This window comes from Cynoglossus semilaevis, chromosome 1 (assembly GCF_000523025.1).
Source record: "Cynoglossus semilaevis isolate Cse_v1.0 chromosome 1, Cse_v1.0, whole genome shotgun sequence".
In the NCBI taxonomy this organism is placed as follows: Eukaryota; Metazoa; Chordata; class Actinopteri; order Pleuronectiformes; family Cynoglossidae; genus Cynoglossus; species Cynoglossus semilaevis.
The window spans coordinates 27,091,788-27,119,170 of NC_024307.1; the positions used below are offsets into that span (position 1 = coordinate 27,091,788).

Genomic DNA, 27,383 nt, shown 5'->3' on the forward strand with positions numbered 1-27,383 from the left:
GGCACAAACAGCAAAGACAAGGAAAGGATTAAATCCCCGCAAGAATGCTGCCCGAAAACCAAGATAAAAAGATGGAAAAAAACTGTGGTTTCTCAACATCTGCTGCTGCAACAGCCCACACGTGGCCCAGCTGCCACTGTCATCAGAACACCGACACAGACGTGTTCCACAACATACATGTTGTGAGGTGTTAGTGGTCTTAGCTGTTAACAAATGAACTGTGTTGACTCACTTGTTGCCTCTGAAGAAGTAAGTCTGTCCTGTTGGAGTGTAGTAAAGAGCAGCATCCAGCTTGTCTCTGGGTAAACCAGTACCCAGGTCCTTCAGGCTCTTCGGGGAATCCTTATCCATGCTGGCCTCAGAGAAAACCCAGTACCTGTCCCCTGGAGACGGAGTCAGATTGTGACTAATGGAGCCAAACATCTCATCTCTATCTCTGCTGCAGTGATGTCTGCAACCTACCCTTGAAAAAGACAAACTTCCCATCATCCCTCTCATAGGCGGCGTTGATGTTTGAAGGCAGGCCCTTCCAGAAGTGGCTGATGGTCATAGGGTACCCTGGAAGAACTTTGTTGTTACGAACACGCCAGAACCAGTTGTCCTGAAACACAACATCAAAAAATACGGAAATCAATGCTGCCGCTTCTTTAGAAGATGCTGGAGAAGATGGATTTGGTTTGAAAAAAAAACATCTATTCTACCTTGAACACAAACTTCTCCCCCCGCAAGATGGCAATGGTGTCAAAGTGTCCCTCACAGACGTCTGGGCCATGATCTGGCTGGTCAGGGACAGACGGCCTAGTGGGCCGAGGAGGAGGCGGTGGAGGAGCACCAGACTTGGTTCCTGTAGTGAAAGACAAAGAAATGAAGTTAGATATTTAGCTGATGATTTCAGTTAAAGCTTAACAGGTCGTTGACAATCAGCCTACCGTAAATGGCCTGAATCCCTCTGCGGTCGTCGTCTGGGAGTTGGAAGTTTTCTGTTTCAAACCATTGGTAAAAGGGGGCCATGATGGCGGACGGGTGGTTGGAGTGCTCCAGACCCAGAGCATGACCCAGCTCATGGACCGCAACCAGGAAAACATCATTCCCTTTGGAGACGAGAGAAAAAAAGTGAAATGAAATATTAAAAAAAACATTTGAAAATATGTGAAAGCTAAAGAAAAGGATTAGCAGTAAATATGGAAAACTAGCTTAATGTTAGCTTTGAATATCACAAAGGTTCAGCCCAGAAAAAGCTAACAATCGGCTAAAAGATGATTTAATTGTGGCAAAAATGTGTTTAATTTTTTTTTTTTACCTCCTTGGTCAACGTTTCCAGTGGTCCACGGCTCGGCGAGATCAAAGTGCGTATCGCCGCCAATTCCATTTCCAGGAAAATAGGCATGAGCCAGGAATCCGCCCTCGCCGTCAAAGGGCGTGCTGTCTCCATGGAACCCATCTGCGAAGGACAGCATGATGTCGGCGTACTTGTCCACTTTGCCTCTGATCTGGCTGTAGGGGATTTCCCTGAAGGTTAGCGGGATGGCGCTCTCCCACACTCTAAAGGCTTTCCTGATGGCTTCATACGTGGCATGCTCCCCGACCTTGGGCGTGTAGTTCTGTATGCTGTTGTAAAAGTCGAGAAATACTCAGTGTGACCAAAGGGTGTGACAGAAAACACAATTTTTGTGAAAGTCTGATTCAAAGTGGCTTTGTTAACCTGGAGGCTAACAAATGTTAGCTGTTGGCTAGCTGCATTCTGTTTGTACTTGTATCATAATTATGCTCCAACACGTGTGAGAGTGTGTATCTCGTTTTTATAACCAGTTAAAAGAACATCATGTAGCTATGCTAACTTGCTGGCAGCTAACAGATGACAAGAACAGCTTTAATTCTGACAGTAGGTGAAATGACACCTATTTTGAGACGTAACCTATAAACTAATGGACTGCCCTGAGGTGAGAGGGCTGTGACTGTGTTGTCTGACCTGAAGGTAATCTCAGACTTGTCCCACTTCAGACCCTGTACAGCATATCTCTTCCGTCGCAGGTTAGTTTTCAGCTCCGGGCCGAACTTGTCTGGGACTCCACAGCGTGGCCGACTCATCGCTCTGGGAAAAAGGCAAAAATAACACTTTTAGCGTTTAGTCAGATTCATTTCCAGGACATTGACCAGCGAGTGGTCTTTGACTCACTCCAGTGTGTTGGTGTCAATGGAGCCGGTGACGGTCAAGCCATAGAACCTCTGCATGGCTGCTATGGCAGTTTCAATGGTCTGTGGTGAGCGGATGGCCTGAGCTCTGCCGTCACCTAGAGGCAGGTATCCATAGGTCTGCAGCCAGGCCTGCAGAGACACACAGACATACAGGTTTGATATTTCTATCTGGCACAGAACCACAAAAGAAGCAAAACACATCACCTGGACTGAACCACACTTTAGGGCCCCCTAGTGTCCAGTGGTGTTGTTTATTATTGTTGCTGACCAACTTTAAATTCAGTACTTTAGCAGAACTTTAATTTTTTGGTTCTTCAAAAGAAACAGAACGGAACAGAACATACAGAACAGGAAGTGAGTGCATCATAAACGAGGATGTGACTAACAAAAGCACACTTCTATGGAAGAATCATAGTTTTCATGGCATCACAGTTTCCATCAATGAAATAAAAAGTATGTTTTCAAAGAATGACATGTGAGAATAGAAAAGAAAACCCTAGAAAACCAGGGTTGAAACTGGAAACCTTGAGTTGTTTTTCCACTTAACCAGATTCAGATCCTTTAGCAGCTTCTATTAAACGTAAGCTCTCGAGGAGCATAACGTGAGACAAACACACAGCAACACAAAATCAAATGTTGACAGGCATAGATCACAACTAGGCGGCGCTAACAAATTAAAAAAAAGATTCACACCAAAAGTGTGAAAACTGCAATGAATAAGTCAAGTCCAATGAATGAGAACTGACTGTCCTTCACCTCCTGTCTCTGTCTGTCTCACTTTGTCATTCACCTCCTCCTGTCTCTGTCTGACAGGAGGAGACAGGAGGAGGCTTTAAAACTCTTTCTGATCCAGCAGGCTGTCTTTTTCTGCTGTGGTGGACAAAACCCACGTGGAACTAAGAGGACATTAGTCTTTGAAGGTCCTGTCTTTTATTTGAATGCCCCCCCCACAAACCACAACATGGGTAAACACACACACACACACACACACACACATTCCTTTTGTCCTCATTTATTCACCCTGCATCTGCAGAGAGGCAGGTCCAGACATGAAGATAAGTCAAATTGCAAACACACACACACACACACACACAGGTTAACTTCATGTCCCTGGTGTTTTGTTGACTAAGGTGTTTGTCCAGCTGTAAACCTTTGACTTGTTTTTAAACTGTTGACTGTTGTTTATTAGGAGCTTTAACATAATAATCCTTTAACATAGTAACAATAACAACAACAAAATAATCCTTTAACATAGTAACAATAACTGTTATTGTTATTATTATTATTATATCATATATGCCATATGTATACCATCATTAGGTTATTTTAGATGGTTTTTGGCAAAGATTTACCCACGTCCCCTACATAGTCAGACGTGTCCTTCACCTCCCCCTGTCCCTATCTGTCCTAAACTTCTTCCTGTCTCCGTCTGTCCTTCACCTCCGCTCCACAGTGACTCATCTTCACACAATGATGTATCATTTCACACTGAAGCATCAACACCAGAGAGAAGCTTGAAAAATGCAAAAAAGCTAAAATAAAAATCCCATGTAGTCACAAATAGTAATTAGTTCAGCAATAAAGCAAACGCACCTAAATGTTAGCCAAGATCAGAGCAGAATAAACACCCACAAGTAGACAAACTTGCTTAAGATATTTTCAGAAAATAGCAACAAAAGATAAAAATCATCAGTACAATTTCTCTAAAATGTAAACAATAACAACAATATTAATATATAATAATATTTGAAACATTTCAGACCAACAGTCATAAATATGTTAATCAGTGATGACCTGAACTCAGAAAGTAGATGGATTTGTTTATACTAAAAGAATAGTTAGCTTAGCTAGCAAAAGCCATGGAAAATGAACACAACAAATACTACACAATACACAGGATTAATGAGTACTAATGAGTAATAAAACATCTTTCCTAAAAACCCAACTGCTGCAGCTTTTTTGTGTCTGGTTCCCGTCTGTTGTGCTAAGCTAACAGTTGGCTGTAATTCCAAACAGACATAATCAAACTACAGATCTTCTTTTCACTCTTGTTGGAATGACATTCACACAAATGTAAACGTGTCTGCTTCTAATTATCTGTCCACACACCCACACAGTTATGTCTCCATCTCCACCACATGTAAAGTCAATGAAATTGGCCCAAATTCTTCAGTTTCAGTGGCCTCACCATCAGACCAGACTCTGGTTTCAGATTTAGAACTCCTTCAGACCTAGGATTTAATAAGTCAGGCTTTCTTCTATCACGTTGCTCTGATAGAGAAGAAAAACTTCAAACTGTGATGACAGACATTAGGTCCATGGCCATGTGTGGATGTGGATATGTCACCGTGGAGGATGACGTTAAATATAATCCCATCAAGTCTGTGGCTTTTTCAGTGTTGGAGCCTGAAGACGGTCAGAGTTTATTTGAACCACACTGATCTCGTCTCCGGTGAAGCAGGACCAAGAGATTCATCGTCAGAATTCTGGTGAATGGTAGCGCTGAGGTCACTCCTGGGTCACAGGACCCTCACCTTTATCTCACGTCACCACGGTAACAGACCTGACTGCTGCGCTACCGTCACACTGGTCTGGTTTCACTGTCTGTGCTTTGTACATTCAGACCTCATGTTGCTGCACACAGACCCAGCCGTCTGTTTACTGAACCCAGCCGCCCACCCTTTGACCACACATGGCCCAGCTACCTCGCTGCTCTGACGCCAACAATACCCACCATGTACTGGACGGAATAAATAGAAGCTTTGACCCAGGCGGCTGGGAGTTCCAGGGGGGAGGAGGTGCATGCTGGGATACCTGGCGTCCCCCGGCCGGAGGTGGCGGTGGTGGAGGTGTGTGGTGTAGTTTGGTACCAGAGGAGAGAAGTGGAGGTCTTCAGTGTGTGTGTGTGTGTGTGTGTGTGTGTATGTTTTTATAGAGGCAGACGTGTCACCACACTGGAGCCGCTGGACACACTAGCAGCTCTCAGAGAGAGGAGAGGAGCAGAGGGGGGAGGAGATCTGGTGTCAGAGGCAGATTGACTCAGCGAGAGTCAGAGATAAATTCAATGAACTCCTGGTTTAAATAATCCTGGATTTAAGGAATAGGGGGCGGAGCACGTCCTCATAAATGACCCTTGTTCTCTGGCCTCAGCTCACCATGTGACTAACAGAGCCACAACACACCTTAAAAAAGATGAACTCTCTTACAATTCTAAAAACTGACTTCTTCTTCTTCAGCTGAACTTCTGTCCAGTTTTCTCACATTTTACAAACAGTTTTTTTCCACTTAGTATTTTAGATCAAATGGAATGGAAAAAACACATCTTTGGACAAATTAATCCATCCTCCGTGTTTCCAAATTGATGTCCAATGTAATAAAAACAAGACCGTGTTAAAGTATCTCACATGTTAAATGACTCATGACTCTGTGTCAGTTGCTGACTTTCGAAATCCTCCCTTTAACTAAAAAATGGAGAAGATCAGCATGTTTCCTGAGGTTTTGGTCCAAATTCCTCATCACAGGACACAGCTGTTGTTCTCACACTGACATGAGAATGAGCTGGGATTTCTTTCTATCTCTGTGGGTCTGTATGAAAGAGGATTCATTGACCAAAACTTCCTACAAACAAGATAAAAAAAAACAACAGAAAAAAGCCCCGTCGAGCATTTATAGATTTGTGGTCAGAAGCGAAAGAATGACAACATTTTTCATGGTAAGACAAACTATCATTACGTTAGAAACAGTCTGGTGTGGGCGTCTGGTGGGAGGAATCAGGACAGAATGTAGAGATTAAAGAAGGATAACAAAGATGGTGATGATGGTGATGATGGTGATGATGGTGATGATGGTGATGACGTCTTGGGCCACAGAGAGGCGTTGAAGTGAGGCCATATACAATCGTTTAAGTCAGTAACAACCTAGACTTTTGTTTGACAAAGATCAAAAGACTCATCTCCACGGCAACGTCAAACTTCTTCAGCAATACGGAAGTTCCTAGACTTAGAAAAACTACTTGTGGTAACACAGATGCCGTCACTCACAAAATGGAAATGCATTATGGGGGAGTTAATAAATGGTAAATAGTCTGCACTTTAATAGCACTCTTCCAGTCCTGATGACATTCATCTGGAGATGGCATACAGGTCTACCAAGTCTGGAATCAGACCCACAACCCTGTAGGGGTAAGGCAGGAGCATTACCCACTGATACACAGCCATCTCCCCCCGCAGGACCTATAGACAGTGGTGAAAGACTGGGTCCAGTCTGAAACTGAAGAGACCGGTCCAAACTGAAGTCTGCTGAGGACAACGTGTGTAATCTTAGAGTGGCTCAGAGCAGTGGTCTTCATCAACTTCTAAAATATAAACACTTCTGTACGTGAGAAGTAGAAAAGCTCTGCTCAACACTGTGACCTCAATCCTTGAGAACAGTTTTGGATTAAACCACAGAGCTGGGTCTGTGCCAGAAGTCCATCAACCCTGCAGAGGGGACAACGTCAAAAAGACTTTGGTCTTTGTAAAAGCACTGAGGAAATCCTTGACAAAGTCCGCAGTAAAGTTGAGCAGCAGACAGGACGGAGAAGAAGAGCAGAGGCTGATCCAAAGAGCAGAGTGACTTTAGCAGGAGAGGTAAAGACATTAGGAGAGAGCTAAAGAAAAAGCTCAGGGAAAAAGAAAGGTTTTGGACGATGACTGAATATAAATATGTGGGACTGAGTCAGATGTTCCTCTGCCGCAGCGCCAACGGAAAAACACAGAGACTTCTGCTCACAAGGGTCTGAAGCTCACATCGCCCTCAGGCCCTACTTCCTCTGACACGGTGAGGACCCACAACTACAGCCTGGTGGTCAAACACCAAAGTGTCAGATCTTATAAATGTCAGTGGCTTCTTTTAGTGTTAGACCACATCCCGTGTTAGACATGTACTGCCCACTTTATGAGGTACACCCGCGACAACCACCAATGATGTCATCAGCAGATATTTGCTTATTGTTTAACTATCTTGAGCATCGACTAATATCTAGACTATTACTATTATAATTCCCTCTGACTTTTGTTTGTTGTACCATTATAACATTGGTTCAACTGTTTGGGAGTTATCACTTCGAGGCTGACTGTTCAGCCACCCACAATAACCCACGGTTAACCAGTTAACCAGTCAGTGTGGCTAGAAAGAGCTAATGTAGCGGTTACCACTAACCATAGGCTTCTTGCGTTAGCCTTTTATTATATCTGAATGCTGTCAATCGAAAAAAAAAATGGAATCGCCAAAAATCGGTTAGACAAAAATCAGTCACGCAAAAATCATAAATCAGAATTGGCCCAAAAATTGCAGTTGCACTCCTACTTCTACCCACTGGCTGCTAACAAAGGAGTTTGGATTTGATGTTAGCGACTAATTGCTAATGGCTAACAAATTTCTGTGATTTGCAGCAGACTTTCTATTAAATGCTAGTATATATCAGTGTTGTAGTTTTACAAATATTGTAGTTAAATGTATGAAGAGTCCTTTCCAACATCTTGTCTCTCAGAGCTCTTCTTTCTGTTTTATTGTACACAGAGAAGATCATTTTCTCTCCCTCTCAGTCCATCAGTTTCACATTAAGCTGATCCTGGACTTTCTTTGTTTGACTGTTCTTAAGTGACGGCCGCCTCCTGCCACAGCAACAGTATTCTCCAGCTAGTCTCTGCTTTGATGCTGCATTAACAAGGACTCCAGCCTAGATAAAAAGGAATGCGACCCAGATGTCTTTTCACCACATCTGTAGAAGCCAGAGCCACAATCAGCAGACATGTGTCTCCAGATGTTGAAGGGAAAATCTCCCTATTTTTTATTTTTGACAGGTTTTATCGACTAAGCAAGATCCTGTTTAAATTTGAAACCATGTTGTTTTCTTTTCTGCCCACTTCCTTTACTCACACGGTCCACATTTTTATTTTGTTTAAGCCTTAAAAGGTCAGACGAGGCCAAAGAGGAAGGAGAATGTAATCAAAAACACTCCACTTCACTAGAAGTGTTTTTCAATCTTTACAGAAAATTTAGGAATTAGGTGTTTTTATGTTTGTGGTGAAGTCAGACAGGGATGTTCAGATGTTGAGAAACGCCGGACAAACCACAAAATTCCTCTTCGAGTCAGCCGGTTGTGCACTTTGCTGACGTTTGTTCACGTGGTCAGATTTGTCTCCTGCGTTGTATGTGCTGATCCACTTTGTTGGACTTTCTCTGCACTCGGTCTCAGTCTGTCTGCTGATCACAGGGTGATGTCATCCAGAAGTGTGTTATTAAAGATCATCTCTCTTTGCATCAGCGTCACACTCCTACGTTCTGCATGATTTATGTTTCCACAAAATATTTCAGAGCAGGGAGTTCAACTGTTTCCAGCTCGTTTTAGCTTTTTCTGGGTGGTTATTTAGTTTGATAATTAATAACATGTAGCATTGTTAGCTGACCTTCAACAGATTTACCTAAAATAAACTTGAGTATTTCTGTCCAACTGTTAGCTAATGTTTCCTAGTTTTACTAATGTCTTATCTGTACCTTACCTCTGGCAAACATTTAGCATTTTCCTTCTCTTTTGGCTAATACGATAATATTTGAAAAATGTTCTTAGATAATATTTTTTTTTAGAATGTTTTTCCTACTTCTTTTTTTCTACTACATCCTATTTGAGGCTACCCTGTAGAAGTGTGGTTATCTTTTAGCTAAATATATTTTAATGTGATGCTTTTTTCTTATTATTTGTCAGTATAAATGACAATTTGCTATTTTCTGCATGTTTTGCGCTAAATGCTAACCTTTGACACATTGCTGTTACTTCCTGTGACCATCTTTGTTATTTCATGGCGTGAAGCATTGTCTTCATTTTTAGCACTATAGCACAACGAAATCCCGCAGCTGCCGAGGACGACACTGCAGCTGGTAAACAGTCCTGTTGTCTCTGTGTTGTTTACAGACATTCATCACAGAGTCGACATGTTGGCCACAGGAGCGCAGCGGCCTGTGGAGTCTTATAAACTGTCTGACTGGCTGGCTTCATCCACCATGTCTGGCCTGACTCACATGTTTGTGGTCAGTGACTAAGGTCCTCCTTCCTTCTATCATGCATCCTGTCTTCTCCTTCCACTGTAGCACAGACTTCTGTATATGTACATTTCCAGTTTTGTGCTGCGTGAATCCATTTCTTGTGACAAATGTCCAAATAAAAGTTCTCAGTTGATCAATAGCCACTCATTCCTCAACAGAAAAGTCCTTTGAGAAAACAAAGAACATCAGTTATGTTTATCATACCAACTCCCTGTGCTGAAAACAACAATAAAAGTACGACCATCCACGCCCTGATTGGCTGGTGTGGGTGAGCACTCTTGGTGAATTTTCTTATATGAATTGAGTTCTGCATTTGACTTTTTTGAAGATATTTCCAGATCTTGAATCTCATAGATTTCCAAGTCCTCACCTCTTAAAATGGACTTTAACCTTTGACCTTAAAGATTGAAACCAATATTCAACATTAGGATGAAAAGTGACCTTTATATAATCAGCCCAGCTCTAAGTACTTATGCTGGGTTGTTTCTGTGCACTCACTCTACTTCGTGGTTGTCGTTGATGTTATCTGTGAGGTGAGCTGAACAGGAGCCAGGACAGCAGGCGCCCACGACTGTCGTAACCACTCATTTACCACTCTGCACCAGACTCAGTGACAAGTGTGTTGTTTTGATGAGACTTCAGTGTCTGCAGTGAGATGACTTTTTAACACACTGTGGACCTGAGTCTGACAAGAACACAACAGCTTGGCAGACCATATTCCTGGCCTGCTCCTGCTCCTGCTCCTGCTGCTGCTGCTGCTGTGTGTGGAGTCCAAACAGTGCAACAACCCCCTCCCCCATGTCAGCACCACCATCACTATCCCCCACTCTGTCTGAACAAAGCAGCACAGCTGAGACTTGGCAGACTGTACCCCCTCTCCTTCCTCCCACTCTCCTACCCCTTCAGAGGCTGCAGAAGTTTGACATGACATGTTTTCCTCTTAGTTAGTCTGTTAAATCAGTTTTTGCTCAGATGGACTCCAAATGAAAACACATTTTCACACAACATTGTTTTCACTCTTTCTGTTTTTAAGGACAAAAGTCAAACTACAAAACTCTATGATGCTCCAACCTTTGGTGAAGGCGAAATCAAACTATGTCTTCTCCGTCTCCTCAGAACAGCCAAACTATGCCAACTGCAGGTCAATTGGTGAAGTGCAACTGACAAAACTACTACATCATAAAGTAGTTTGAGTATTCCACATCCACCTATTAGGGTCAACAATTTACAGTTGTCATTACAATATACACGTATTAGCTCGCTACATAAAGATGCATGAAAACAGCCCCACAAAGTGACGCCGCAAACGCTCTAAAACAGCATGAAAACAGCCCCACAAAGTGACGCAGCAAACGCTCTAAAACACTCTCTCTGTTAACATTTAGACACAAGGTGGGAGAAGAGACTGACTATTACCTCATACTAAGACAGGACTAACTTACTAGAGATATCTAGTGTAGATATCTCTCTCTCTCTCTCTCTCTCTCTCTATATATATATATATATGTATATATATATATACATATATAGATAGATAGATAGATAGAGAGATAGATAGATAGATAGATAGATAGATAGATAGATAGATAGATAGATAGATAGATAGATAGATAGATAGATAGATAGATAGATAGATAGATAGATAGATAGATAGATATAGATATATATATCTATATCTATATATAGAGAGAGATATATAGGTATAGATATCTAGGAGTTCAGACCCTGACATACTTTCAGGTCACCAACCACCACTTGAGAAACATTGCTCAAACACATTTTTTTGGGTATCTTTTGTTTCTAACTGCCACCAATAAGAAAAAAAGAAAAGAAAAATAGAACAATAAAAATGAATGTTTTCACGATTAAATGTTTGGGGTTTTTTTAATCGATTTTCCATCTGAAAGTTGCTAAGTTACAAGCACGTCTACTGAAACAGTGTCACGTAACTTTTATGAACATGTTTGTAGATAAACACTGTGTAAAGTGAAATAAAAACCTACCTGAGCTTTTAGAACATTTGCAGAGACGGAGGTGAAGCAGCAGAGAGCTGAGGCCAGGGTGAAGAGCTGGAGCAGCATTCTGCTTTTCTCTCCACAAAAAACTCTGACAAAAGTCCTCTCTTCAGGAGCTTAACAACTCGCTGAGTCTACAGCAGCACAGAAACTACCGGGGAATAAAAGCTCAGCGCACCTCCGACGTCTTCAACGATTTCCTTGTGTTTTATGTTTTAAAAACGTGGCAGAAAAGTGCGTCCTGTCCGCATGAACACGGTCCCAGTGACGGTGCGTGTGAGCACTCAGAAGAGTAAACTTCTGCAGCTGCCGCGGAGCTGGACACAAGAAAGAAACAAAAAGGAAGGACGTCTGAATTCACCAGTGACCTGTGTTCCACCAACAACCTCTGTTTGTCTCTGTGCAGAATGTGGACGTGGAGAGAAAAGGGGGGACGACAGAGACCAGGACTGAGAGAGGGAGGGACAGGGAGGGTGAGAGAGAGAGAGAGAGAGAGAGAGAGAGAGAGAGAGAGACGAGACTCCTCCAGATGTGCACACATCAGTGGCGTTGACTCCACAGACAAGTTCTCGGTGGCCAAGATAGGAACCATATTTAAACATTATTCATTTATTAGCGTATCTTCAACTTTGCGGTAAAACTTGTTCTGTTCATCTTTTTCTTTCAGCCCACAGAGTTCTGTCAGTAGGAGAAAACTCTCTTTACTCTTGTCTAATTTCTCACATTTGCCGTGGATAATGGTACTATGAACCAAAAACACAAAGGCAGAAATTCACTGCACATGAACGTTCACAATAGAGATAAGAGGGATTATATCCATCCATCTCAGGGTTCTGTTGGAACTGAACGGGAAAATCACAACATAGGACAACTAAACAGCAACACGTTAATCCAGGTTAACCCAGTTAATGTGATAAATCGAATTTATTTGGTTGGAGAGATTTCATTTCTTTTTGACCAACAAATAAACTAATGAAAGATCATTATTTTTATTAAAACAAAAATTGAACATAAATATAATGTCCCCGGAAAATAATCAATACAAGTGGAACGTGATGTTCAACACTGATATCCTGGTGTACTAGAGATGTGTACTGTTAGTTTAGAAACGAGGTACCCAATAGGTAGGTCTTGATCAATTAAAATGAATACTTTTTTAGAATAAATCTTTACAATACAAGTATTGAATCATATTGTGCCCGCTACAACTATTTAATCAACATATCATGTCTATATAAAGTATGTTCAGTTCATAAAAATAAATATATATTTAATAATTGCTTGAATTGAAAACGGAAAACTCGGGTTATAATTTAATGGTGATAATAAACAAACCACACACCGCTGCCACCGCAACAGTGGTGACATTAAGTGTCTGTACAGACTGAACATTTAAAATAGTAGAATAAGGGACTTCACCACCATTTTGGTGGATCACCGAAAAAGTCCAAATGCTGTGCTGTCCCTCACACCTTACTGACACCCTGTGTTAAAAACTAAACGGTTCACATTTGGCAGCTGGACATTTTATATCCACATGTACAGTATAAATATGAGTCGTAAGGCGAAAACTCTATTTTAAGTCAAATTTCAACTACTTTTATGAATGAAAGGATTAAAAAACAAAAACAAAACAACGTGACATCACAGACCACACCCCCAAGCGTCAGGCTCCCAAATACCCGGAAGTAGCTTGGGACTTGTCAACAACGGGCCGACCGAGATGGTAATGTTCTCTCTTTTACCCTTGATTTTATTCGTTTCTTTGACTTCTGATGTTGTTTTGGTCGCACTCTAGTTGTTAATTTAGTTGTGATTATGATAAACGCGGCATGTAAAGCTCAGTTTGTTCGATGTCGCAGTCGAGAAGACTAGGACTTATCGAAGACAGGAAAAGAGGATGTTAGCTGTTAGCACGCTGATTAAGCTATACTCCAAAGAGAAACTAACTTTCGTCAAGGACACCATGTAAAAGTTTATCGTGGTTGACATACGCGATCATTCTCATTTGAACCAGAGACCTCCAAAGTTCCCATATTATAACCGGGGTTAATTTTATTTTCAGCTCGGTAATGGTGGCGATCCAGTCGTGTCGTCATTGTTGAGAAAAGTAGACGGAAGGAAATCATTTTTTGTGTATTTTATAAAAATGTTATCTTAGCGGTCCCACAGTAAATAAAAAGCATAAATGGCGACTTGTCGTCAAATAATAACTTTTATTTTCCCCAACTAATATATTTGTGTTGAGTAAAAACGGCACTATCAGCTCGTTATATTTTATGAGGCCATTAATTACAGTAGTTACAGTATGACAAATGACAATAACGACAAACACAGTATTTTTTACTTTTAACAATAACTGTTACCCAACCAAAAGTTGAGAGTGGTGTAAGTTTTCTACTGAGTCACATTTCATTTTACATATGTATTTTTTTGTTATTTAAGACCTAAGAATCTAAGTACAAATACTTATTGTTGAAGTTGTCCACTTGTTACCATGGTATCCTCACGTGCTGTATTTGCACATCTGTCATGTTATGATGATTGGTATATCAAACGGTTTAATTGACTTGTCAAACTACTTGTTTTTTTAATAGGTGTATCTGTGTGTCACGTGTTTCATGGACTACTTAAGCATCAGTTCAACAAACAAGTCATTATTCACCGAGTGTAACAAAATTCATTTCTACAAGTCATTTATTTATTTTTATTTTTGCTGTTTTGCAGGTAGAGTCTTCCTAATCCAAAGTCAAGATGTTGATCCCTTGACATTTTATTTTTATTTTTAATTTTTTTTTTTTATTTTAGTTTGACTTTAGTTTAGTGGAATCATTTTGCCACCATGACATATAAATACAACTTCTTGGTTTTTACCGCAGCAGGTGAGCGAACACATTCACTCTACCCCTGTTTCCTGTACTTGAAATGTTTATCAAGCAAAGGTCACATTTGCACATTTTATGGCTGTTTCCTGATAATGTGACTTTGAGATTGATTTCTCTTGTTTTTCTTTTTTTTAGTTTGCTGCCTTTTTAACCCTGTCCACAGCTCAGGTAAAGAAACATTTTTATATAATGTTATTGGGTTTTAAAAAAAATGTGTTATTGGATATTGTTATTTAAAATATCTGCATTGGCAGATGCGTCGCTCCATGTGTCGCTCCAAAAGTTTTTGATAATGTACAGAATTTAAAGTACGGTATATCAAATATTTGGTCTTTTAGTACCCATTTACTTCCGTGTTCAGGAAGTGCGCTAACTTTCTGCACCAGTCTCTTAGTCTTATGTGTGCTGACACTGAAGGTTTTTTACTCTACTGTGAACATAAACATCTGTGCAGTTTTAACATTTGACATAAAAATTTAAATTGTTTCCTTGGATATTGTGGCTGTTGTTTAGTTCGTTGTGGACACAGCCTCCAAATCTTGGACTCCCAGGTAGGAGAGATCCGGAGTTCTGCTTACCACAGCTGGTCCTACCGCTTTGGCTCTACCTATGACTGCTGGGTCATCAAAGGTGTTGAAGATAAACCCGTCGTTCTCAGGTAAACTGAAGCTTGCATAACAGCAAGACAGAATTTCTTCGAATGAAAATCAAATTAATCCCTTTTTTTCTTAAGTTTTTCCCAGTTTTCGGCACGTTGTAAGAAGGAATGGTTGTCCATAAAGTCGTCTGCCGGCGGTGACCCAGTTGTGCTTTGTGGGTCCAAGTTGCCGCCACCCATGGAGTTTCCTTCAGGAAACATCACTGTGATACACCACTTCCTCCCTCATCTGTTCCCGGTGTCATCGTTTCTCTTGAGTTACGCCAGAGGTAAGTTGGTCAAATGTTTTCTTTTCTACAGTTTTTCCAAACAGAGATGATAACATTTGTCTCCACTCTTAGACTCAGGAGACTGTCCTTCATCATCATTCCTATGCCCGGGGGGGCGTTGCATTCCTCTGTCCTGGCGCTGCAATGGCCAAGTGGAGTGTCTCGGTCCTGGGCTTGGGTCAGATGAGCAAGGCTGCTACGTAGAAGAGGAAACTCCATCTCCATTCAAACACACCAGCTCACAGGCGACTCAGGCAAAAGAGGAAACCCACACAGAGAAAACCGACATTAGGGACTTGGAGAGAAGCGTGCACCTCAATAAACCACTGAGTTCTGATCGGTCTTCTGAGGTAGATGATCTGTTGGCCCTGCTGAAGAGGGAGGAAGAGCAGCAGCAGGAGGAGGAGGAGGACGAAGAGTCCCAGGAGGATCAAGAGCAGACTCAAAAACCTCCGTCGGTGACACCAGTCCCCATCGAGTGGCCTTGTGGCGGACTGCTCCAGAACTTTTATGGGACCTTCTCTCCTCCCTCCCAACGGGGTCCTGCTCTGAATTGTGTCTGGACTCTGGATCCTCAAGATTCTAGGCCTCTCAGACTGGACCTGCAGCAGCTGGTCCTGGGGTCTGGGGACAAACTGACAATCTACAACAGGCAGCAGGGAAAAGGAGACATTCTGAAAATTGTGAGTTTGGAATTTTGCCCTTGTTCATTCAGTTCTATTTGACTGTCATCTTAACTGTTTAACTAAAGTCCCGTCAGTTCAGATGCACGTTCACAGATTTTCAGTTAAATTTCAGCTCTATAAATGTGGTGAGACATCAGATTTTGAAGCCGATCAGCTGATACTGAGTCAAACACATGATAAAATACATCCAAGTAACCAAATATGAAGTGGACATGATGAATTATCTGGGAGATTTTCAAAAACATAAGATGACATATATTTGTGATGTATATTTGTCTACAGTCAGATCTCAAAAATTGTATTTCTTGAGAGACATTTTGTGTTTGCAAAAAGTTATGTTGACCTGGTTCTCTCCTCTGACAGATCACCAGTACCTCCAATTACAAACCAATCCAGCTGGAATCCTCCACCGGCCTCCTCTCTCTGAAGTACGAGACCCTGCCAGGCTCGAAGGGAAATGGTTTCAATGCAACCTTTCATGTGGGAAGCTACTGCCCCCCTTGGGAAGGTCGTTGTGGGGGAACGTCGGGCGGGTGCTTCACACAGGAGCAACGCTGCGATGGAAAATGGGACTGTCCTGAGACGGGGAAGGACGAGGAGGGGTGCAGGGGCTGCGGTCCAAACCAGTTCGCCTGTGGGGCGGTGGGTCCGAGGATGCTGGCGACGGGCCACTTTGCCGGCAGACCTCTGTGTTACCCTGTGAAAGAGCGATGCAACTACCAGCTGTACTGCACTGACGGCAGCGACGAGAGGGACTGCAGCACGTGTCAGCCGGGGACGTTCCACTGCGACAGTGACAGGTCAGTAATTTTATCACATTTTAACTTCAGATCACATGACAAATCATGTGTCATGGGCTGGGAAATATTGAATCATTCATGAACATTTAGTTAAATCTAAAAACTAACTGACTAGAGGTCACCTGTTTGTTGAATCAAACCAGATCTCTGATGTGTGCCATTGTAGCCATGAATAATTATCACCTTTATATTTTTGATTGGACTTCAGACTGTCACTGCTGAAAACAGTGTTTTTCTTCCTTTTTTACCATACTGTCTTTTCTTCTTTACACACCACTGGTCCTTTGTCCCGTCCTGTACAGGTGTCTGTTTGAGAGCTGGCGCTGTGACGGCCAGGTGGACTGCAAAGATGGCACGGACGAACTCAACTGCACCGTTGTCCTGCCCCGGAAGGTCATCACTGCTGCGACGGTTGGCAGTCTGGTGTGTGGACTCCTGCTGGTCATCGCCATGGGCTGCACCTGTAAACTGTACTCACTCAGGACTAGAGAGTACAGGTAGGTTAATCAGAAAGACTTTCCTCAGTCCAGTTGATTAATCATGATGATTAGTCATCATTAAATATGGTCACAGGAAGTGTCACTGAGGAACTAGTCCAGTCCCCTTTTGTCGAGTCACAGTAAAAACGTTTGGGTGAAGCTCCATGTGAGGTCAGTTTGAGTCCCTGATGAAGTCTGGTACCAGGGTTGGACTTGAGTTAAACTAGAGACAGTCTGAACCACAGGGACATTTGAATCATGAACCTGGATATTACTTTGAATGAAATGAAAATGTGGAGGAACTCATAATAATTCTTGACAGAAAATTTTACCACAGTCAATTCACAGATTTTTTAATGTAAAAATTGAAATGGTTCCTGAGAGAAAAGCACCAGAACTCTTTCTGAATTGGCTTACTTCACAAACAGAGACCCGAGGACCTCCCACTACATGAGGTCTGACCTCAGTGTAGACACAGTACTCACTAATTAGCAGGCTGCAGTTATTGTTGTTGTTGTTGTTGTAAACAAGCTGTTTTTCAGCGTCAGTGTGGCTCTGGTCAAAACAGTGGTCTGGGTGTGAACATATTCATGTGTATGTGCGCGTGTTTTCTTGCAGTCTGTTTGCTCCAATCAGCCGTCAGGAGGCGGAGCTAATCCAGCAGCAGGCCCCTCCCTCCTATGGTCAGCTGATCGCTCAGGGCATCATCCCTCCAGTGGAAGACTTTCCCACAGAAAACCCCAACGAGGTAATGAGTCGACCTCGTCTCACTGTGTTGCTTCCTTAGTTAACATAGTTAGTGATCTTCAACCTCCTAGTGGCGCCTCCTGTGGCAGCCTGAGTGGGTTGAATTTCCCCACTGTGGAACGAATAACAGGCTTTTTGTTTTTTAAATCCTTAAAAGTGCTTGAGTTTCAATGTTGTGGTTTCAAGGTTTGAAGTAATAGCAAAAAATAAACTAGAACCAAAACCAGAAAAAAACTTGCTCTAACTGTAATTATAGGTAAGGTCAATAAATTGTATTTCCAACACTGAATTGTGTTAACAAACAGGGGGCGTTGTGTATTTTTAGTGCCCTTTTATGAAAACATGTTTTTCTCAACCTTGATTCTTGTTCATGAGAAAAGCTTCTGTCTTCTCCAGAACCTCAAAGTACCAGAAAATAAGAGATTAAAGCTCTGCAGATTTGAAATCAAAGTTCTCTCCTGTTGTACCTTTACCCCATAGAGAAAAGCTGCTGTTTTATCTCTAGGACACCGGCAGCGTGGAGCCACTGTTGCCTTCTTCATCACATTATTTTCATATTTCTTAAAATTAGCATGAACATTAGAAAATCATTGGATGAAAATTAGCATGAACATTAGAAAATCATATTTGTTAGCCTAAAGGATAGTTAAGTGTTAGCTGAAAATGTGGTGTGGCTATTGGTAAAGTTATTTAAAAAAAATAAAACTTTGACTTGTTTTCTTTTTGAAGAAAAATGATCTATTTCTGTCCGTCCTCCTCCCAGAGCTCCTCCCTCTCCCTGAGAGGAATCCTCCAGCTCCTCCGTCAGGATGCCGCCAACTCCCCGCATCGCAGACGCAGACCACGGTTCGTCCGCCGGGCTGTGCGTAGAATGAGGAGATGGGGTCTCATCCCTAGAGCTCCCTCCTCCAGGTCGACACAAACCTCCAGCTCCAACCAGCAGCAGTCAGACCCCACCTCCTCCGGTCAGGAGCCAGTACGCTCCATTCCTTCCAGCTCTTCCTCGTCCGCAGTTGAAGCCGTCAACCAGCCGGTGCCTCAGAAACTGGGTTTGTTGGCTCAGTCTGAGCAACGGCAGCAGCATCAACAATCTCCTCCACCTGCGCCTGCACCGCCACCTGCTGTTCCTTCTCCACCTCCACCTCCGTACGCTCCTCCGGCTCCTCCACTCACTCCTCCAGTCACCGTGCCTCCCAGCAGCCCTTCTCTGGCCTCAATCTTCCACACCCTCGGCCTGAGCATCTCCCTCTTCAGAGGCTCGCCTTCTTCTTCCTCCTCCTCCTCTTCCACCAACTCTATGCCTCTCTCCACCTCGCCGTCTTTCTCCTCATCCTCCTCGGACGACGAGGTTCTTCTCATCCCTCTGTCAGAGGACACCACCTCAGAGGAGGAAGACGTTCCCATGCTAACCTGAGGATGACCTTCCGACCTCCACACGTCCCCAGTCCCTCCTCTTATTTCCGCACTAACAACTTTATGACATACCCCGTCCTCTCGCCCTGTAATTTTTAAACTTCGAAGCACAGGAGTGGTTCACAGCCAGAAGCTTCGGCCTCACTGTGCAAGTCTGGTGCCTTTTCTGAACATCGCTCTCCACACACACAACCAGGCGTCTGACCCTCTCTAAGTAGAAGGTTTCCTTTGTTATAAGTTTGTCTGAGGGCGATGGTCAGTGAGTATCGTGGTTGAGCACTTAACAAATTAATGAACGAGTGAGTGAGTGAGTGAATGAAATGCTGGGCTGCACATGGAAGGAACATGTTTGCACAGAAAAATGTTCCTTCTCCTGAAACTAAGGCAGGTGTCGCTGTTACACTGATGCAGGTTTCAGGTGTTTATTGCTCTGTATTCTGGGTGTGAATGTGTTTGTTTTTAGTCAAACACAGACAGTGGTGTGTGTTTGTAGATGCTTCTCCTGCCCTCATGTACCCCACCTCCTCCCCCGGTGATGTTGTACAACTGGGCCGGTCAAAAAGTTCCGAGACAGATGTTTTATCATTTCTGCGGTTGTCTGATGTAAATGACTAGAACCAGTTCAGACCGGTCTCTGTGTCTCTAACATCTTTATCAAAAATCAAGCATTTAAAGGAATTCACTGATGGAAACACCACAAAAAAAGATTCTAGACTGACATGGAGGAAATTATATTTCTATACCCGAAAAAAAAATCTTTGTTTATGTCTTAGAACTTTTTGACTTGCCGTTGCACTTACAAAACCTCATATTCAGAAAAGTCTTGACTGTAGGATTGCGTCAGGTTACTGTGAAACACAGAACCAGTTCGGCTGCACTGCTCATTATCTGTCACCATAGACCACTGACCTTCTCTCCTGATCTATAACCAATCAGTGTTTGAGAAAGGATGAGAAGGGGGAGTGTGATTGGTCACTGATCGTCCAATAGTAGCCTGGCCAAGTGAATGACCGCTCACACCATTCCCACTAGAGGTCGCGGACATGTTCTTTTCCACCAAGTAGTTTTATGTTTATGAATGAATTTAAAAAACGCACTTATTAAAACGAACGAAACTCACCACAGCACCATATAAATCATATAAGAAGCTATTATATTTGGCAAATTGAAAAACAAAAACATTGGAATTCAAAATTATGTGTAGATACAGGTAAATATATTTTAAGGTTTAAACAAGCATTTAAACCTACAATGCCTGTGCATACCACTAGGGGTCCGTGCAGCTTGAAAATGTGTGGAGCAACATGAAGAGGAGCAGACAATGTGGACCAGTCACTGAAGAAAGCATGTGACAGGTTAAAGGAGTTAGCCTGGTGCTAGAGTTCTGAAAATGTCTTTTCTGAAAATGGGGGTTTGTAAAAGTAAAACAAAATTGATATTAAAAAAATTCACCCACTAATTAAGTGCCTTTGTAAGGTTTTATATAGGTTTTACGTGAGGTGAAAAAGACAAACAGAGGCATGTTTTTTTTTCACCAACACTTTTACGTTGCCATAAACTGAAAACACAACAGTTTTTATAGTGTTAAAACGTTGGTCTCCCCTAGTTTTTGTTCTTGTTTTGTCCACAAACTAAGCAACAAAAACATGACAACGATCATCGATCGGCTTCCTAACGACTTGATGAAGATGAAAGAATATTTGCTGTGGAGTGTTAGCTTCTTTGAGCTAAAAGAAGATAAAGATAACGAGGCTGGATCAAGACTTTTACACTGCACTGTTAGTCGTTTAAAGAAGCAGAGGTGACAAAAGACAATCTCTTTGGTGCCTGATTTTAGTGTGTATGAGGTGTGTGCAGATTGATTGATAAGAAGCCCCTCATTTACAAAGCAGGGCGGGGCTAATTAATTTAACTACCGATAAATAAACTTGAAACTTCCAGGCCCTGCAGGGTCACAATCAGTTCAACCACAACAGAGTTCTTGTTTCTTTTGTTTTGCTGTTTTTAGTTTATCCTCCTGTTTTTTCTCTGCTGTTTAAGTTGTGTTTGTTTCCTGCTCTTAGCTTCGATGAATGTACCAGTTTGGACTAAAACTAAAGATTCGAGCGAAAATAAAGAGAGAAAGTGATTTAATGATTTATCTTTAGGGTCAATTTCACTGTAAATAGAATAAACATTGTGGCAGAGATTAAAGAATTTGCACTTTTATCTTCTGTGTCGTTGTCTTCCGTTCAAGGTCATTAAAGTTAATCCCATGTTTGGGGCAATTTTTTTACCTTTTTATTTATTTATTTTTAACCTGATTTTAACCCTTTCCTTTGGTTATCTTTCATCTCACGATGTTCTTCTGAGCTAACACTTTGCCTCAAGGATAATGTAAGCTTCTTATAGATTATTACTTTGATTACTTCCAGCTAACTTTATCCACTTTTGATTTAGGTGAAGTTTAGATCTAACAGGTCATTTGCATTAAGCTTTTATTGAAATTCAAATTTGTTATTTTATAAATGTAGTTTGTTTTGAAGTTGGCTTTACATTTGTAAGTTCCTTGTCTGATTGTGGCAGGAAGAAACATTTGTTTTGGTTGGATGTCTTTGTTTCTTGGTTTTGGTTGAGTTTGGTGAACAGTGTGTCTGACGCCTCAGTAACAGGTGAAGATGTCGCAGCTCTGTCCTCTGTATTCAAACAGTAGAAACTCTCTCTCTCTCTCTCATTGGTTTGATCTGGACAGAGGTGCTACGCCCACTGAAGGTTAAAGGTGATGTCACAGATCTGAAGCTGTGACAGAGATAGAGCCGTCACTGCTGTGACCTTTGAGGTAACTCAGTTCATTATTGGAAGCAGATATTTTCATGTCAGTTTTCTTCTTGTCTAACATCGAGCTCTTCCTTTGTTAATTGTAGCTAAAACTAGCTAATTTGGCTAATGTTCTGGCATAAATGTAGGTCGTTTTTTGGCTTTATTTTTCAGATTTGTTTATGACATTTCCTTAGCTAATGTTTACAGTAGTCATGTCCACGTTAGTTGAAAGACAACTGTTTTCTCTATCTGTTTGTGCTGTTGTATTTCTAACCCTTTTTTGTTGTCACTGAAAGAGAACTGAAAATGTTGATTTCCTCCAGCTGTAGCTATGGCTCTACCTCCACCTTTCAGACCATGGCTGACAGTGGTCTGCGTGCTGCCTGTGCTAATGGATCAGATTCCTGGGGTCCTGCAGAAGTGCATCTATGATGAAGTCCAGGCTGAGGTCAGAAAAGTCAGACTAGAACCTGCAACCTCACAGGGTCGTGGGTTTTACTCTCAACGATTAGAAACAAACCCCAGAGTCGGGGCATCTCCACAGCCAATAAGGATCCACACCTGGATCACCAGAGAGAGTGACAACCTACCAGAGGCTGAGAGAAGACGAGTGATGATGGCGGTGGAGGAGGGGGTGGACAAGGTGTCTTCTCTGCTGTCAGGTCAGAGTCAACAGTCAACAAGGTGTCTTCTCTGCTGTCAGGTCAGAGCAGAAGACACTGTGTCACAGTCAACAGTCAGTGGTGTCTGACTGTCTTCATGAGCCACGTGAAGACACACTCTCACACTCTGCTGCTAACTACTAACCATGCTAACCATGCTAACATGGTGTAAAGGTTCATTTGGTCTACTAATTCAACATTTAGTTATTTGATTCTTTTTCATAGATAAGAATGTTTACGTGAACACTTATGTTCGGCTTCTGCCATCTTCAGAACTCTTCTGAAGAGTTGTGCTGAAACCGTTAACACAGGTATTCACGCAAAACATTTGTATCTAAAAAAAGAGCCAAATAACTTAACCAGATGCTAACGCTTGTCAATTCTTTTTAGTTCCTAGGATTGTGGGTCCGTTGCTGCTCAGCAGAGACATTAGCAAATACTGCAAGTTCGTATGGAGCAACTCGGGAGGCGCTAACTCCAACAGGTGGGTGGTGTCGTACTCTACGCCTGAAAAACCGGAGCAGAAATGTCTTCAACTAATGTTTATCTCCAGGTGTGGTCGAGCCAACGTCAACTACAGGAATGAAACCTGCCTGGATGTGACGGTAAATCACAGCGTCATCAGCATCGTCAGTCATCGAGATTTCCTCAAAAAAATAGAATCTGAAGCCCTTTCTGTTTGTGTTTGTTTGGTTGACTGGTTGGTTGGTTGACTGGTTGGTTGACTGGTTGGTTGGTTGGTTGGTTGGTTGGTTGGTTGTCTGGGCAGATCCCAGACCAACACCTGTCTGGTTGTTACATTTATCCACAGCCTGATTCACCCTACAGAACTGTTCTCAGAGCTGAAGGTTCCGGAGTCAGTGACACCGACTTCCTGCTCTACTTGCATATAGGCTCCACCCACAAGTGCAGAGCCGAGGTGAAGTATTTCTGATTGGGATTTATTTATTAGCTCCTTTAGCATGAATAGCTTCATTAGATTTCTAAGACTTCAGCTCCTGCTCAGTCATCATCTTGTATTTTTTTTTTATTTTTACATGTGTACTCTAAGTTATTAAAAAAATGTCTGTTGGCCATTTGACAAAACTGGTTACAGCAACCACTGACTGACGGTTTAATTCCCGTCCTCAGCCTGACGTGTGGGCCTACGCTGCCCACTGTCAGACAGACACTGATGGACGTCCAGTGGCTGCGGTGGTTGTCATCTGCAGGGACAGACTGACCCAGCAGACGTACAAACACCAGGCAACAGTCCAGGTACTGTTTTCTAGAACAATGTTTCTAGTATGAGTTATTCATAAAGTTATTTTAAAGTTTTGTTTGTTTTTGTTTTTTCTCCAGATGGTGATTCATGAGCTGTTTCATGTTCTGGGCTTCTCCAAAGACCTGTTTCCCACCTGGACAGACTGTTCCACCCACACTCACGGTTATTTATTTTATTTTATTTTTTAAACCAATTTAATATTTGTGGTTGTTTGCCTTTTGGACACAAAATCTCAATCTTAACAAAATCTCCACTTGGCTGTTAGCTAATGATCTTTGCTCGGGAGGCAAAAGTTGTTCAATAAGTGGTTAAGAACTAGAAAAAAAGTTATGGAAAATATAGCTAGATGTTACACCAAAACTAATGTCTGAATTACTGCTAAAAGTAGCACAAAAATGCATGAAACTATGACCAGAACTGATTACAGTTAGCAGAACAAAGACTCACTACTCTTTGCATTTCTGTGTGTTGTCCTGCAGGGGGTGCTAAATGTTCCCCTCAGAAGACCGTGGTTAGACCTGATGGATCGGGACAGCTGAGGATCTTCTCTCCGTCGGTCATCTCAGTCCTGCAGAAACATCTGAGATCTTCTGAGCCTGAGCTGGGAGGACTGCTGGAGAACCTGGTACTGATCCAGTTTCAATGACTCACAAAGACTTAACTAAAACTTTCTTTTTGAACCAAACTTCTGCGCTTGTTCCATCAGCACGTATCTCCAGGCAGAGGCTCCTCTCACTGGGAAGCCCTCCTCCTTCAGGGCTCCATCATGACTGCAGTTCTGGAGGAGTCCAGCACGGTCCGCATCGATCCGTTGACTTTAGCTGCGTTCCAAGACACGGGCTGGTACTCTGTGGATCTGGGCCGGGCCCAGAATCTGGTCTGGGGTCAAGGTCAGGCTCTTGAAGACAGGAAATCCAATGTTGTTCCTGACAGGGTTTAGATGATTTTAAGGAAATCTAGATCAGCTAATTGTTGTCTGTCTTTTAGCTGCTGTGTCAGCGTATCACTTCGTAAACACTGAGTTATCATTTGGGTCATCTTTTACTTATTTTTGCTTTGTGGTTGTTGCTAACCTTTGGCGGTTTTCTGGTCCAACTTTTCTTTTACGGTTTTATTTGCTGTTTTGCTCTTCACTGACTTTTAGACAACTTCCTGTTAGCACTTAGCCCGTTCCCGGCTATCTTGTCTAAATTTGACTTCTGTTAATAATATATTAACTGTTAGCTAAGTTTGCTTGTTGATCATTTATTTCATAGTTAACATTGTTTTTTTTTTACATTATTTATTTGGTATATTTGACATCCTGTCTATTTTTGTTTCTGTTGTTCCAATAATCCAAATTAAAATCCAACCCAGTAATAAAGTGTGTTCTAGGTGAAGGAGCCCAGTTTGGCTCCGTGTCCAGCTGCCAGAACAGAACGTCGGCCTTTTTCTGCAGCGGCAGGTGAAACGTTTTCTTTTACGACTGTAATAAACACACTTATCTGGGTTTATTACCCTACATTCTCTCATGGTGGCGTTATACCTCCCTGCAACAGTGGGCTTGGATGTCATTTTCTACATCTCCACAAGGGGGAGTGCCAAACTGATCCATACCTGGAGGGATGTCGGATTTATAAACCTCTCAAAAATGCAGTAAGTTGAACTTGATCTCTTTTACTGTGAGTTTGATGAAATCCTAAAACAGGGAGATTTTTGTTTTACTCTTTTATTTATATTTTTGTACATTAGAGGAGAAAAATATGGGAATTATGAGAATGGGATTATGATTAAGATTAGATAAAATGAAGAGGATACAAGTGTGATTATACAATCACAATTGTGAAAGGTCAGTAAAAGGTCAAACATTTACAAGAAAAAAAAAACCCAACATTTTGTTCTAGTAATTTTACAATCTCAGTTTAATTTCTTTTTTTTTAATCAACTCAATTCCTAAATATTAACAAGTTTATTTGTTCTGGTAATTAGAAATACTATTAAAGCTTTACTCTAATTTTCAACCCTACCTGAGTTTCCGGCCTGTCGTTGAATTCCCAGACTCACTCATTTCTCCTTTTTTCTGACAGAGTGAATGTTGGAAAAAGGAAAACTCTGTGCGATCACCTGGAGACAAGCTGAGGGTGGAGGTCTGGGGCCGGGACAGTCGTTGTTTCTTCTCTAACCTCAGCAGACATGTGAGTTTGTCCTTGTCCAACTCTGTTTCCTTTACACTTAGAACCTGGTCAGAACAGTAAGTTCTAAGATGAATCCTCAGATACTGATGACGATGATGATGATGAAGCTCAGTTGAAGAAAAACTTTTTTGTCATCCAGAGACTCTGAATGTCTGACAGTAGTTTGTTTTAACATTTAGACACACTTTCCTGTGGACAGCAGCTCTGTTGGAGGTCAGTGCTACAGACACAGGTGTACCGGACCCAACAGCTACCAGATCCAGGTGTCTGGATCTGACTGGGTGGACTGTCCAGCAGGAGGCACTGTTCAGGTCACTACTTTTGGCTAGTACTTTTGCCATATTTATTGCTTCATTTACTTCCTAACTTAACACCTAACTTCAATTTTAACTTTAATTAAATATTCTACTTCATGTGTGATTCAGAATTTAGATATAAATATTCTACTATAAATTACTTATTTATGTTATTACCTTGTTTTTATTGTATATTTGGATTGTCTTTGCTGTACTTTAGTGACTAGCTAACATTTAGATTTCTTTTGGCTATTCTCATAGCTAATATGTACGGTCAGTTAGCTATTTTAACTTTACCCAAACAGTGTTTGTTTTTTCTGACCCAACTTTACTCTGAATGTTTTGCCTATTTTTTTTATGGTATGGACTCGCTCTTGTCCAAACTTTTAGATATTTTCAGGATTTCTCTTTGGCTAATCTTTAGCTTCGCGGCTCTATCCCTCAGATAAGTGGATACCAGGGTGTAGTTTTCTGTCCAGACAGAAGGTTGTGTCTTTACCCCGACGTTACTCCACCAAGTGATGACGAAGATACTGCTTCTCACACAAGGTCAGCTAAATGTTAGCCTGTAATCTCTATATTAGTTTATTGACTTGTGTCTCTAGATGTTTGGTCTTCCACTGGAGGCTGTGGCTTCATCATCACTAGGGCCTTCTTTTAAAAAAATAAAACATTGGGATATTAGGACAGTGGAATTACACATAAACAAAACCCATAAACATGAACTCTAGAGCTTAAAGTTATGTAACTGTTAGCTTTGTGTAATCAAGCTTTTCTGCTTCCAGTCCGGTCCAGGGCGGGACCTGGTCTACACCTCTGACAAATCCTACCATGGTGTCAGTGGTTATACTGCTGCTACTGTAGAAAGAGATGTCTCCAGATGAGGCAGACCGACTAGGGCCTTCCCGTCTCAGGGGATTTATTGTATTAAAGGTTTCTGACCGTGGCAGGTCCAAC

General features: G+C 41.9%; 4 protein-coding genes across 9 annotated transcripts in view; 3 read left to right on the forward strand and 1 right to left on the reverse strand.

Moving 5' to 3' along the window:
• mmp14a (matrix metallopeptidase 14a (membrane-inserted)) overlaps positions 1 to 11,711 on the reverse strand; it is a 14,220-nt gene extending 2,509 nt beyond the window's left edge. The window contains exons 1-8 of the mRNA XM_008323136.3: positions 11,283 to 11,711; positions 2,177 to 2,325; positions 1,970 to 2,092; positions 1,301 to 1,608; positions 930 to 1,091; positions 702 to 844; positions 463 to 601; positions 233 to 383 (exon numbers count right to left, since the gene is read on the reverse strand). Of these exons, the coding sequence (XP_008321358.1) occupies positions 233 to 383; positions 463 to 601; positions 702 to 844; positions 930 to 1,091; positions 1,301 to 1,608; positions 1,970 to 2,092; positions 2,177 to 2,325; positions 11,283 to 11,360 (1,253 nt within the window). The 5' untranslated portion in view covers positions 11,361 to 11,711. The remainder of the gene's footprint in view (positions 1 to 232; positions 384 to 462; positions 602 to 701; positions 845 to 929; positions 1,092 to 1,300; positions 1,609 to 1,969; positions 2,093 to 2,176; positions 2,326 to 11,282) is intronic.
• A 1,258-nt stretch (positions 11,712 to 12,969) lies between these two features.
• lrp10 (low density lipoprotein receptor-related protein 10) lies at positions 12,970 to 21,439 on the forward strand. The gene is made up of 10 exons (XM_008323124.3): positions 12,970 to 13,020; positions 14,022 to 14,176; positions 14,315 to 14,347; positions 14,693 to 14,837; positions 14,913 to 15,106; positions 15,179 to 15,789; positions 16,156 to 16,592; positions 16,895 to 17,089; positions 17,690 to 17,819; positions 18,582 to 21,439. The coding sequence occupies exons 2-10, from the start codon at positions 14,137 to 14,139 to the stop codon at positions 19,230 to 19,232; spliced, it is 2,436 nt and encodes an 811-aa protein (XP_008321346.1). The 5' UTR covers positions 12,970 to 13,020; positions 14,022 to 14,136; the 3' UTR covers positions 19,233 to 21,439.
• Positions 21,440 to 21,563: 124 nt separating this feature from the next.
• On the forward strand, positions 21,564 to 24,461 carry LOC112487516 (leishmanolysin-like peptidase). 6 transcript variants are annotated; one of them, XM_025058769.1, is made up of 7 exons: positions 22,065 to 22,172; positions 22,354 to 22,692; positions 23,083 to 23,176; positions 23,246 to 23,297; positions 23,504 to 23,611; positions 23,824 to 23,949; positions 24,034 to 24,461. In XM_025058769.1, exons 1-7 carry the CDS (start codon positions 22,157 to 22,159, stop codon positions 24,142 to 24,144), a joined length of 846 nt encoding a protein of 281 aa, XP_024914537.1. In that variant the 5' UTR covers positions 22,065 to 22,156; the 3' UTR covers positions 24,145 to 24,461. The 6 variants fall into 6 exon arrangements, with proteins under 6 accessions (XP_024914524.1, XP_024914528.1, XP_024914537.1 ...); XM_025058767.1 differs by having other exon boundaries at positions 23,462 to 23,611; positions 24,034 to 24,456; XM_025058756.1 differs by lacking the exon at positions 22,065 to 22,172 and adding an exon at positions 21,564 to 22,049 and having other exon boundaries at positions 23,083 to 23,297; positions 23,462 to 23,611.
• LOC112487971 (leishmanolysin-like) lies at positions 24,225 to 27,319 on the forward strand. The gene is made up of 9 exons (XM_025061807.1): positions 24,225 to 24,242; positions 24,384 to 24,581; positions 24,663 to 24,846; positions 25,331 to 25,400; positions 25,495 to 25,591; positions 26,023 to 26,130; positions 26,310 to 26,441; positions 26,872 to 26,975; positions 27,212 to 27,319. Exons 1-9 carry the CDS (start codon positions 24,225 to 24,227, stop codon positions 27,288 to 27,290), a joined length of 990 nt encoding a protein of 329 aa, XP_024917575.1. The 3' UTR covers positions 27,291 to 27,319.
• The last annotated feature ends 64 nt before the right edge of the window (positions 27,320 to 27,383 follow it).

What these genes read in the sequence shown, in the direction of transcription:
- lrp10 (XM_008323124.3), top strand. Translation starts at nt 14,137, where the DNA reads ATGACATATAAATACAACTTCTTGGTTTTTACCGCAGCAG. An exon ending in AAGGAGACATTCTGAAAATT is followed by an intron (nt 15,790 to 16,155) that starts GTGAGTTTGGAA and finishes CTCCTCTGACAG; the next exon opens with ATCACCAGTACCTCCAATTA. An exon ending in TTCCACTGCGACAGTGACAG is followed by an intron (nt 16,593 to 16,894) that starts GTCAGTAATTTT and finishes CGTCCTGTACAG; the next exon opens with GTGTCTGTTTGAGAGCTGGC.
- LOC112487516 (XM_025058750.1), top strand. An exon ending in AAACCTGCCTGGATGTGACG is followed by an intron (nt 23,298 to 23,461) that starts GTAAATCACAGC and finishes TTGTCTGGGCAG; the next exon opens with ATCCCAGACCAACACCTGTC. An exon ending in CCCACAAGTGCAGAGCCGAG is followed by an intron (nt 23,612 to 23,823) that starts GTGAAGTATTTC and finishes TCCCGTCCTCAG; the next exon opens with CCTGACGTGTGGGCCTACGC.
- LOC112487971 (XM_025061807.1), top strand. An exon ending in GCCTTTTTCTGCAGCGGCAG is followed by an intron (nt 25,401 to 25,494) that starts GTGAAACGTTTT and finishes TCCCTGCAACAG; the next exon opens with TGGGCTTGGATGTCATTTTC. An exon ending in GATACTGCTTCTCACACAAG is followed by an intron (nt 26,976 to 27,211) that starts GTCAGCTAAATG and finishes TTCTGCTTCCAG; the next exon opens with TCCGGTCCAGGGCGGGACCT.